We start from the raw sequence: 13,153 nt of genomic DNA on the forward strand, positions 1-13,153 counted from the left end.
TATTTTCAACAAAAACATGTTTGGTGATCCCTAGTGACACAACACTCCGCACCTAATGACACAACACTCCGCAAATAATTGAACGAACAAATCACTTAGTATTGAGTCATTTCAGGGCATCAACATGGGTAAAATATCCTTTGGTTATATTTTCTTTGAACAAAATACAATCGCAGGTGCTCACATACATGCACCTTCACTCAGCCATGAACGCACGCACGCACACCCTATCCTTATGTTTGTTTGTATATTTTCTTTAAACAAAATACAATCGCATATGCTCACATACATGCACATATACTCAGCCCATGAACGCACACATGCACTACCCCTATTAAGATCATCGATTTACTGAGCGGACACAACATCTTGAGATTGAGGAAGTCACCACATGCACCTCGTAGTCGATGGAAACATCACTTTCCAACTGAGGGAACTTCGGTCAAAAGAATGTATTAAATTTACGAGCATCAATAGAAGTCTACTCCCTTCGTTCCTAAACATTTGTCTTTTTAGAGATTTCAAATGGTTATCACATACGGATGTATATAGACATAATTTAGAGTGTAAATTCACTTATTTTACTCCGTATGTAGTCACTTGTTGAAATATCTAGAAAGACAAATATTTAGGAACGGAGGGAGTAGAACTTAAATCATGTTGTGTTTGTTTGACCAAAAGATGACAAGAAACATAAGAGCATATACGGTCGCGATGGACAAATATGACCCCTCAAACGCCTGCGGACACTGACAAGACACTCCTCAAATCGCATCGTCCGCATCCGTGAATCTCATATCTGAACCCCTATATCCATATCAAATCATGCAACATCGATCAAACTACGTAGATCAGCTGACCGGACGTAGAATCAGACATAGGATAGGACAATTAGTTCACCAAAAGATTACGAACGACTGTTCAAGACAGACAACTTTAAACTACATCTAAAACTTGAAATGAAATTGAACTTCACCACTTCCAGGCCGGACCTTTCCCCTTTCGGTCATTGGAGTAGCTGTAGCCGTCTGCGGCTGGTGGAGGATCGTCTGATTCGAAGGACAAGGAGACGTGGTCGTCGGACAAGGAGGAGGATACGATGACGAGGCCCTTGAGGCACTGGACGACTAGTCCTGCTGGCGCGTGAGCTTGGCCAACCGAGCCGCCTTCGTCGCCTTCTCCTTCGCCTCTCGCTCAGACTTCTCGATGGCAAGCCGAAGAGCCTTCGTGTTATTTTGACGGAGCCGCCGAACGTCCGTCTCCACCGTCATAAGCGACCGGTGGTAGACCCACGCGAGGAGTCGCCCGTCATCATCGGCTCCGCCGGAAACCCGCGGTGGCGCGGACAGAGCTCTCCGTTGCGTCCCTCTTCCTTGCCCGCTCCCTCTCACAGCGGGCGGGGCGCGTCTCCGACCCTGGCGTACGTGTCCGGGCCTGCGGGGCGGGCACAAACATCCAACGCTGCCCACACGGGGGAGCAGCAGCCGAGGCGGGGGGTGGGGGCAAGGGGTAGCGTGGGAGAGGCACGGACTGCGCAACCCTAGTGAAGTTGCGCGCGGGCTGGGAGGAGCCAGCGTCAGCGTCCTCGCGGCACCGGCGGGGGAGAGGCGAGGAAGCCGATCCGGAATTGCCCCCCCCCCCATATGCCCACATTGGACCTCTCGAGGCCAATGCGGAGGGCGAGCTCCTCGTCGATGTCCATGTCCGAGTCGGAGCGGCTGCCGGCGCTCGACTTGGTCGCCAGAGTCGTCGAAGCTGTCGGATGGATCGAAGCGGAGGGGAGAAGAAGAGACAGAGTGAGAGCGGAGTGAGCTAGTGTTTATGGATTGGGAATATATGTGGGGACGACGTGGGGTCGGGATAGGCCGGGCTGACGTGGTGGCACGCCCCCCCATATCCGCCCCATATTTGGGCTGGATATGAGGGGTGCCGAACAGCCCGGATGTTTGTGACCCGTTTGAGGCGCCCGTCTCGGTCAAAAAATCGTGATCGGTCCGTTACCAGGAGGGCAGCCCGGGCGTTTGAAGCCGATTTGGGGCGCCCGGCTATAGATGCTCTAAGAACCTGAATCTACACTTTGTTCTCATCTTTGGTTATTAAAGGGTTTTGTCTGTTTTCGCCTTTTAACTAAGGATATTTAAGCGAATTGAGCGTAACTCAGATAGTTAGTTTTTTTTGGGTGGAACCAACCCATCAGTGATCAAGTCCTAGACTTGGTACCGGTCCTCACATTTTTTTTGTATTTATTTTTGGCTTTTCGACGATGTTCATTCGGTGGGAAGTGGTGTTCCCGTCGACTACAGAGGCACGCGTAGTGGCTTTGTAAATATTAGGAGATATGCCGGCTGAATCTATCAGAGATGCTCATAGGCGTAGAGTGTGCTTGCGTGCGTTTATAGAGATGGGTGTATGTGTGTATATATACTCCCTCCGTTTCTTTTTACTCCGCATATAAGATTTGGTCAAAGTCAAACTACATAAAGTTTGACCAAATTTATATAAAAAGATATGAACATCTATAATATTAAAACTGTATAATATGAAAATACATTTCGTGGTGCATCTGATAATGTTGATTTCATATTGTCAATGTTTATATTTTTTAATATAAAGTTAGTCAAATTTTACAAAGCTTGACTTTGACCAAACCTTATATGCAGACTAAAAAGAAACGGAGGGAGTACAAGAAGCTGTACCGTGTTAAGAAAACTAACGACATTTGAAGGGAACAGATCATCCTATAAAGTTGCACGTCGGGCGTGATGTACATCCGTGATCCCACCTCGACATGCGGGTTAGTTAGCCGTGTCCTATCGGCGCTCAATAAGAAAGTTCGTACTGCCCCTGGCCGGTGGCCTGTCCACGTGCATGCCGGAAATGACAAAGCGGCCATTATTCGGTAGGTCACCCATGACAAATCGGACGGTGGAGAGATCCCCGCGCTGCCATTTCCGTCCGGGTTCCCGTATATGGCGCGCACACATGGCCGCACGGCTGCTCATGCTGCCGATTTCCTTGCCACAAGTGGCACGGAACAAGATACCAGCACATGTCGCATCGGAAACGTTCGTACAGGTCACCGCCCCCTAGGGCCTAGCTAGGTACGTACCGTCGAGCTACTAGCCATAGTAGGAGTAGAGGTAATAGCACCCCAGATCCACAAACTTGCACCAAATGTGATGTTTTAGTCTAAAACTTGCAAAATGTGACTGAGGACTCCACAAACTTGACATCCTATGTGATGTTTTGGTCCACAACCATTCAGAGCGTGGCATGTGGCAGTCCAAAAGGTGGACCGGTCAGCTGTGGCAATTTTGCACAAAGGCCCCTGGCGTTCACTCGATTCAACCCGCAGTGCTTACCGCCAAATACACATGTACGATGAGATGAACGCCCCAGATCCCAGGACGGGCCGCTACAGTCCCACGTCGTATCGGGGGGCAGCAAGACGCCTAGGTAGATCGATCCCCACCCGGCCACCCCACACAAAAATTAGCAGCCGTGCCCATGCATTCATGCACGCAGATCCATCCATCCATGGCTTTAGTTAATGTCAATGAACTCCATGCGCATGAATGCATGATGCAGTACTACTACTACCACTACTGTAGATAAGCACGTACTACGCACTCTAGCCAGGTAGCCTTGTCGTGGATTAGGCCTCTCGTGTACCTACGTACGTGCCCAGGCAGGATCTGTGGCGTGGAGGGCTCCATTTTGACACGCAGTTAATACTAAGAGCAAGCATTTGCATGCATGGTCCAACCCTTCGAATTACTCCTACTACTACTCCATGCATGCGTTGCATTGCATTGCCTTGCCGGTAAAGACGGTCAGGGTTGAAAGCTTAGCAATGCCGGATTTGAAAAGATTCTCGAGTAATGTGAGTTGGGACCTCTCTTGGCTAAAGCTTTGGGCATGCAGTGAATTTTGAACTATCCTCTTGGAGCTAGCTACACACCCCTTTCTATGTGTAATATGTTGAGCTAGCTACACACCCCTTTCTATGTGTAATGTGTTGATTAGCTGTAGAGGATATAAGATGTAGCACGAAAACATAAATGCAAGGAGACAGTAAAAAGATCAAGAACAGGGTAAAAAATAATACTAACACAAACATCATTTCCTCACTGAAACAGAAAATGGCAGAAAGGCATGCTTGCTTGCAGCACTAGAGGAGGAGCACTGCAGGAAAGAAAGTTGAAAGAAAGGCATACGCATGCTTTAGCCAAGCACAAGCATGCTAGGTTGCACAGCCTTTGCTAGCTGATCTCAGCACTTTGAGACTATGGACTATACCCTTAAGGTCCTTTTGCTCTCCTTTTTTTTACCTACACACAAATTAATTAAAGGACACTGTTGGTACAGTACGTGCTAGGCTTAGGCTGGTCACCACTCCATGGCTCCATGTATGGATCTCCAAGTTCACCTACGTCGATCGGTCGTCTACATGAAGTCCACCTCAAAGAGATGCATGTCATTGTTGTTGTTGCCGCCGCCGTGGTTGTTGTTGTTGTTCTGGTCGGAGACCTCGCCGTTGGCCGCCCCGGCAGACGACAACCCGCTGGAGCACACCGACGAGCACGACACAGGATGTTGCGGTTGCCGTTGCAGTTGTTGTTCTGGTGCAGCAGCGAGGTGATGAAGTGCTGCTGCTCCTGATGGTGGTGGTGGAGCTGCATGGCGCTGTTGAGCTGCTGGTGGTGGCCGTCCTTCTCCCGCGGCTCTCCGAGCGTGAGTGTCATCGGCCTCGCCGCCGCCGCCTTGCTCTGGTCGTGCTGCTGCAGGCAGCTGATGGCGCTCGTGTTGGACAAGATGGTCGACTTGGTAGCGCTCAAAGCTGCTCGAATCGTACGTAAAAGGAAGAATTAATTGGAGGTAGTTAATGGTGATCAATTGCACTGGGTAGGATGCAAATGAAGCAAAGGTGCGTGCATGTTAGCTATAGCTTACTGTTGTTGTCGCCGTGCTTACCGTTGAATCGAGTGAACGCCAGGGGCCTTTGTGCAAAATTGCCACAGCTGACCAGTCCACCCTCTGGACTGCCACATGTTACGCCATGTGGACCAAAACATCACATAGGGTGTTAAGTTTGTGGAGTCCTCGGTCACATTTTGCAAGTTTTGAACTAAAACATCACATTCGATGCAAGTTTGTGGATCTGGGGTGCTATTACCTCGTAGGAGTATATAGCCACAGGATTTGCCACCCGCTCTCGTGGCAGGCAGAACATTTTTAGGCCGCCGTACGTACGCCGCGATCGGCCGGTGGTGTACGCACGGGCCACGCTACGCCAGGCGATTCGACAATCAAGGCTGGGCAGATGCTCAAACTAGGACCTCGCGCAGCTAAAACGATCACGGATGGCATTCGTATGCCACGCATGGCCATTTCAGAAAGCAAACACCCAGCAGCCGATTAGTTAATTGAACGGTTCGATATTGGCCATTCACGTGGGCCTGAGCTACTTCTAATCAACGTGCTCGTAACTTGCCTCGAGATCTAGTAGTAGTATCTTCGGTAGCTAGATATGCTGTGACGCATGCAAAGAAAAAGTTAGGTCTGGAGGGTGCGGAGAACGGTGATCATCGACATGATTAATCTTGACTTGATCTGCAGGCCCGTCACGCACACCATAGTCATGGAGACACGACGTGTTCGTTTTGGGGAAGCAACAAGTGCAGCGCGGCCAGGGCCAGGCCGGGGCCGCGACGTCGCACAGTTGGGGAACCGTCGCTGTCCCGGAGATCCCCCGGTCCAAAATGTAGGCCGCCGTACGGCCGCCTAATTACACTCTGATGATAATACACTAGTATACATATTCTTAACAAATTACTTGCGGAGGCACTACTGATTAGAACAGTGGTTAACTTGCTTGCTTGTAGAAGAAGGTCAGAATAGTCTCCGTCTATCGCCTGCACTGTTGCTGTTACTTCTGTGCGTGTTTAACTGGTCCACGTAGGGTGTTCCACTTTTACCCTGAGATCAATAATTTTAGATTGGTCTACGTAGTATTGTTTTTGGTCTTCTTAACTGCGTGATTACGGACTTGCGGTAAGTACGTGTAAGCTTGTGCATGGCAAGTATAACTAGCTTGCCGTTTACCACACGCCAAACTATAGTCACACCTGTACTACGCACTACTGCGTGCGCCCAACGCTAATCTGTTGCGGTGCCACCTTAACCTACTTTTACGCGCGTGCGTGTGCTACGCTAATTACCTAGCTAACCGTGTTTGCCTAGCAGGCACATATGATAAATGTTAAGGTGAAGAAGAGAAAAACCATAAGATAAGGCTTGTCATCTTTTAATTAAGAGATGATCTCTTGACAACAATTGTCTCACCACATACTATTTGGGATATCTGGTTTTTGAAGATAAAACTAAGAATAACCGATCGTACTTCTCTAAACTACGTGACGGACATAAGATAAGACTAATTTATCAATCATTATACATGTCCTAAGCTAATTGTAGTGGTGCCACATTAACCAATATACTCCCTTTGTCCGAAAATACTTGTCAAAGAAATGTATAATAATGAATGTATCTAGAACTAAAATACATTTAGATACATCCATTCCTCCGACAAATATTTCCGGACGGAGGAAGTACTTAAGAAATGCCTATTACTATATGTCACCTAGATCTTCATCGTTCATAGAGTAGCAACAAGTGCGTACTAATCATAATGATCATAAGCGCTAATCGAGGCAGTGTGACAGTAGTACGTGGCCATGCAGTCGCGCGCAGCTAGCTATGGAGCGCGTGCGTACGCATACGTACGTGTGGTGCGCAGGAGACACGTGTTAGCTAGGAGCGAGCCACGCCGCACCCTGGGTGGGTGGACGGGGTCAAAATATACACGGTCGGATACGGCGAACGATCTTCCCCCCATGCTCCTTGTCATGGCGTGTGGTCGCAGACAGACAGGCAGGCAGCCTAAATCTGCAGGCTCCACATCGCGGAGACTTTTGCAGGAGCAAGAGAGAGAGAGACAAACAAAATGGATCACTCCACCGTATATATATACGTTAGCTTCAGCTACAAATTTGACATACGCATGAGCTAGCGCGAGCATGGGCACGGTAATCAATCAAGCGGCCGGCTTGAGAGGCAATTCGGCCGTGTTGACGTATAATGTTCTGTCTAGTCTCTTCCATCAGATCGGTCTTTTGGTTGCTTTGGCTAGAGCATGCACTTCTACATGGTATCGGAGCCAAGAGATCTTGAGTTCAAGATCCGGCTGGCGCAATTAAAATTGCAGCCCACTTTTGATCCACGATTAGGCCTGAGGGAGCCACACGTGAGGGAGAGTGTTGACGTATAATGTGTTGCCTAGTCTCTTCCATCAGATCGGTCTTTTAGTTGCATTGGCTAGAGCATGCACTTCTACAGGCCGGAGCATGGTAGTGGACTCGTTTTTGACGTGCAAGTCGTGACCTGGCCGCACCGCATCACCAGCCCTGCACCGGTGGAGCAGCCATGCAGTAGTGCGGCACGTACACGTGCGCCCATGCCGCGCCGATCACGCACGTTGTAGCTCGCGCGCCGCGTTTTCTTTCGCGTCTCCCATCATCGTCTTCCGAGACGGGCGTTAAAAAGTGCACGCCGCGCCGGACACATATGCTGCGCCGGGCGCAGTGGGCGGGCAGCCGAACAGGTGCCGTCCGACGGCACGCACACGCGCGTACGTGCTTCTTGAACCGAGCGTCAGAGGTGGCAGCGCAAAAGCGCACGAGCTGCCATGCGCTTTGTGACGGTGACCGTGTCAACCTGTGCGCCGAGTCACCACGTCTGAGTAGATTAACTAATCGAGTACCTTAACCAACTTAAGTACTACTGTAGCAGTAGTAGCGGGGAGTCAAAATGAAAACGGAGCAGTAGTACTAGTCGTAATAGAATTTGGATGTAGATTAAGTAAATATTTACTGTCAGAATCATCAGGGGTGGAGTAGTAGTTTGTGTTGAACTCTAATATCACACTACGCTTAGTAGGACGTCATGTGTAGCTCATAGACATGGAGCTCGATGTGTGTGAGGAAGTGGCTAGAACCTCGCACGGGGAAAGAGGAGAGAGGATAGACACGAGACGAGAGGGAGCGAGCGACGGCAGCTGCCGCCGATGAGCACGCGGTGCGGTGGCGGTGGCGGTGGCGTCCGTGATGTCAGCTGAGCTGGACCGTTAGCGCGAGGGGAAGCGGATGCCACCAGAGCAACCGCCGCGGTTCGGCGCGAGGGGCCAGCGTAACGTGGCTGGGAGAGCCCCGGGCCGACTACCGAGCGGGCCCGCACGTCCGCGTCCAACGGCTATTTTCCCGACCGTTTGAACATGGAAGCCCCTCTCTTCTACAATCTCCGATCACTTCTGCCTTTTCCATCTCCATCCAGCCTGTACAAAGGCATGTCACGACATCTAAACTGTCACTCGTACGCCTGCAGTAACAGAGTTGATTAAGATATGAGATTTCTTCACCAGCAGGTGAACAACACACAGTTTGATTAAGCATAAGCACAGTAGCTGGAGTACTAATTAGTGGTAATCGGGAAAGGTCGACGTCCACTAGTCTCCACCGGCCAAAGACCCCGCGGTCACACGGGCCACACTACTCATGATGGTCTAGACCTTTCCGTTCCGTGCAACGGAAGAACGTGCGGCAGGCCTCTCCCGTGCATCCCCCGCCGTCCAAAGCCCCCATCCGACGGCTCGCATCTCACCGTCATCCCCCCGCGCGGCCCGCGCGTACGGATATCCGGGGAGCTCAAAGCCGCTCCGCTATAAATCACCGCCCGTCCCGGTGCGCCCACCTCCCGCTTGCTCGCTTCGCTTCCATTCATTTCGCGCACAAACGCACCGCACGCGCACAGTCACGGTGAGTGGGGGAGAAGGAAGGAGAACGGTCGAAAGGATTCCGGTGGCGGCTGCGAGGAGGCGATGGGGTGCGCGCGGACGGTGAAGGCCGGGGCTGCGGCCGCGGCGGCCGTGCTGGTGGCGGCCGGGGTGAGGATGGTGGGGCCGGCGGCGGCGGGGTTCGTGGCGGAGGAGATCCCGCGCGCGCAGGCGGCGGCGGCCACCTGGCTCACGCCGCCCTACCTGTACCTCGTCATCAACGCCATCATCATCTCCATCGCCGCGTCCTCCAAGTTCCAGACCAGCCGCGCGTCGGGCTCCCACGCCGCTGTGGGGACGGAGCCGGTTCCAGTGCCTTCGCCGGCTCTGGCGATGCCGATGGAGTTGCCTGCACCCGCAGTGGCCATGGCGATGGCGGTGCCCGTTCCGGTGGCGCGTGTTCCTGAGGACGTGCCGGTCGTCAAGACGCCCCCTGCGCCGGTGCCGGCGCCGGAGATGGAGGAGGAGGAGGACTTCCTGATTTCAAGATCTGCATGGACGCCGCAGCGAAGGGTCACGGAGACGGAGGTTGAGGTGGCGCCGTTCGCGGACCTGACGAACAAGAGGGAGAAGCCGCTGTCGTCTGCGCGGTTCGGCCGGAAGGCGGCCAAACCCAGCCCAGAAGGTAACAACAACACGGCCAATACTCTCAGCAATTCGCCAAGCTATTATAATTCATCTACTTTTGCTAAAAAGAATTAATTCATCGACTATTCTGGCTTGCGAAGACCAGACTTTGCCGAATCTTGAACGCTTTTGTGGAATTCCATAGCAAGAAACGAAATTTTGTGTTGATGTCGATTGTGCATGTCGTCGCAGGCAGCAGGGCGCTGCGGGTGTCGCGGCCGCGGAGGGAGGACACCCTGGAGAGCACGTGGAAGGCCATCACGGAGGGGCGGGCGCCGCCGCTGGCGCGACACCTCAAGAAGTCGGACACCTTCGACACCCGCCCGGGCCGTCGTCCGTCCGGCGGCGGCGAGGAGGTGGCGCCCCCCGCGGCGACGATGCGCAAGGCCGAGACGTTCAACGACCCCGCCGCGGCCGTGGGCGGCGCGGGCGAGAGGAAGGTGCGGCGCGAGCCGTCGCTGGGGCAGGACGAGCTGAACCGGCGCGTGGAGGCCTTCATCAACAAGTTCAACATGGAGATGCGGCTGCAGCGGCAGGAGTCGCTGAAGCACTACAGCGAGATGGTCGGCAGCGGCGGCGGCCGTTACTGAAGAGAGTTTCTCCCAGGAACCCGGATGGGAAGGAACAGCAAAGCAAGTTACTTCTTTTTATTGTTGGGTGTGCTGCTCGTTTTTGGCTCTGGTTTCCGTTTCTCCTCTGTAAGAAATGGTTCTGTCAATAACTCCTAGTAGTAAGAAGGTGATAGTGATAGTAGTTTTGCACAAGGGACTTAAAAGTTGATAGGGGGGTGATGCAGATTAGTGAGGGCCTGGAGACCCCAATTTCTTTTGGGAGCCGGGCATGTGTATTAAGTCTTTTGCTTACTAAGCTGTTTCATGGCATCTCCGTGGTTCCTTCGCTCGATCTGTGGTTTTCGTTGTTTGGGTTCACATCAGCGTAAGCACGTGACAGGGTCTGTTTACCTGAAGCTGTCGATTTGTTCAGACAGTAGGGACAACAAGTAGCCAGGTTTGAGAGGAAACAACGTTCAATTTTGGATGATCTAGGATACGCTTCTTTGCGAGCAGGAACAACTGAGCACACAACATCTACAGCCGGATTTGCCAAATCCGGCACCCTGCAGCCACAGCTGGACTTGCCAAATCTGGCATTATGGCTGCAGGGTGCGTCCGCGCACAGTGACCGGGCAGTCCCTAAGTTGACGTGTTCACATCCGCGTATACAATATCATGCAACGTAGTACAGGCAAAATCGACAGGAAACGGAAACATACTCTAAACTGATAGCAAAAAGTCATAGTTCACACGGTTCAAACTATCTAGCAAATTTTTGCTAGATACCACGAGCTAGATATGGGAGGGCAAAGCTTCACCACTTCCTCGCCGGCCCTTTACACTTCCGATTGCCGAAGCTGGGTCGATATCGGAGCGTCGAAGTCGGACCTCTCAAAGGAGGAGAAATCGGAGATGACGATGTAGCCCTTCAAGCGTCGGACAATGCGGTCCTGCTTGCGCTTGAGCTTGGCCACACTCGTTACCTCCACCGCCTCCCGCTCGACTGCAAAATGCCGAGTCGGAGCTGCTTGGCATTGATCCTCCGGAGCCGTCGGGCATCTGTCTTCGCCGTCGTAAGTGACCAATGGTACACCCACTGGAAAAGACATTCATCCTCGTTGGGCATTGCTGACATCACGCGACGGCGGCAGGGGAACTGCACACCAGTGTCCGACGCGGCCCCCATCTCCCTTGCCCTCTGCCTCTCGTGTCGGGCGGTAGTAGAACCCGCTGCTATCTGCACGGAGCAACGGCCAGAGGTGGAGGAGACCATCGGACGGACGGGACCGATTGAGCCGCCCTTGAAGATCCGCACGCGGGATAGGAAGGGCCGACCCTGGCATCGGTGCTGCAGTGCCAGGCGACAGGCGGCGTCGCACCTGAACAGGAGCTGCTACCCGTATCCACCCGTGAGCGCTCCAGCGCAATGCGGAGTGCCAACTCGTCCTCATCTTTGGAGCTGCCGCCGGACTGGCTGCCGATGCTGGACATGGTCGCTGGCGGGATTTGACGGATTGGAGAAAGGGGAGCGGAGCGGAGCGGAGTGAACTGAGACTAGGGTTTGCACCGGAGGGGGATTTTGTGGGGTCAGGGTGGGCCAGAGGTACACAGGGCGATGTGGCGGACGTGCCCGAGCCGCCTCATATCCACCCTAGATTTGGGATGGATATGAGGGGTGCCGGTTAGCCCGGGCATTTGATGGCGGTTTGAGGCGTTCGGTTGGTTCGGCCTTTTGTGATCACTCAATAACTGATCCGCTCGCATGCGCATTTGAGACAGGTTTGGGACGCCTGGTTGTAGATGCTCTCATGCCTTATCTAGATCTGAAACTCCAACTTTATAGATTTACAACACAATAAGAGACCATTATAATGGTAAAGGGGTAGAGTATAGAAAGTAAATTCATATACGAGATCAGTGGCCATGGAGAAAGCACAAAGTGGTAAGTCGTCCCCTCGCCCGTTGGATTGTAGGTCAACGTCAACTAGGTCATCCATTGCTTCCGATACACTAGGCTGCTCAATGGTTTAGGTTTAGGTGTTGACTGATGAGTGATATTTTTACACTCATTCGCCCTTTGTTTAAACCAAGATATTTCATTAAAACCGAGATATTCGCTTCCATATTGCTACCAATGACTAATGAAGGCAAAGGATTCTACAAATCCTCTCTCTGATGTGTTCCCGTAGAAGATGGGCTAAAAAGGGAAGAAATCACGTGTGAACATGAAAATGAGTGGGAAAGGAGATAAAAGAAATCACCAGGAGACGCACCAGGAGCCACAGAGCAACATACGACGTCCCATGCGACCGCGGCCGCCCATATGAGCGGTCGTATGGCATGGATTCCGAAGCTCCTTGTCCACCTAAATAACTTTTATAAAGGGGACCACGCCGAAATGTCAGCAGAACGTCCGCGAGCAAAGCAAGAACAGAGCCATCTTCATCCCCTTCGTCAACCCTAGCCGCCGCCATTTCCCATCTCCATAGCCACCATCACCACCATAGTTCATATTCCTCTAGTTCATACTTGCAATCGCGAATCGCACAAGGCACCCACTGTAAGACATATTATTAATCAATCAATCTTCAAGATATGTTCTTCAGGCGGTCTGATCTTCATGTGTGAGTTGTTTGGTAACGTATGGGTTGAGGCATAGGCCTTGTAACCCTCTGTATTTTTTCTGGGGATCAATGGAAGTGCTTTGAATTAATGTCCTGTATGTGTGAAATAAAATTATTCTGTAGATGTCTCTTGTCTTGTTTGCGTTCTTCATGAAAGGAAATATGCCCTAGAGGCAATAATAAAGTTATTATTTATTTCCTCATATCATGATAAATGTTTATTATTCATGCTAGAATTGTATTAACCGGAAACATGATACATGTGTGAATACATAGACAAACATATAGTCACTAGTATGCCTCTACTTGACTAGCTCATTAATCAAAGATGGTTATGTTTCCTAACCATTGACATGTGTTGTCATTTGATTAATGGGATCACATCATTAGGAGAATGAGGTGATTGACATGACCCATCCCGTTAGCTTAGCACTTGATCGTTTAGTATTCTGCTATTG

The 13,153-nt window shown here is 51.6% G+C and overlaps 1 protein-coding gene and 1 pseudogene across 1 annotated transcript; one reads left to right on the forward strand and one right to left on the reverse strand.

The window, feature by feature from the left end:
* Window positions 1-4,446: 4,446 nt before the first annotated feature.
* Window positions 4,447-5,051, reverse strand: LOC119360817 (annotated as a pseudogene).
* A 3,738-nt stretch (window positions 5,052-8,789) lies between these two features.
* LOC119363318 lies at window positions 8,790-10,398 on the forward strand. Its single transcript, XM_037628657.1, has 2 exons — window positions 8,790-9,515; window positions 9,710-10,398. Exons 1-2 carry the CDS (start codon window positions 8,936-8,938, stop codon window positions 10,105-10,107), a joined length of 978 nt encoding a protein of 325 aa, XP_037484554.1. The 5' UTR covers window positions 8,790-8,935; the 3' UTR covers window positions 10,108-10,398.
* The last annotated feature ends 2,755 nt before the right edge of the window (window positions 10,399-13,153 follow it).

Source organism: Triticum dicoccoides, chromosome 2B (assembly GCF_002162155.2).
Source record: "Triticum dicoccoides isolate Atlit2015 ecotype Zavitan chromosome 2B, WEW_v2.0, whole genome shotgun sequence".
Classification (NCBI taxonomy): Eukaryota; Viridiplantae; Streptophyta; class Magnoliopsida; order Poales; family Poaceae; genus Triticum; species Triticum dicoccoides.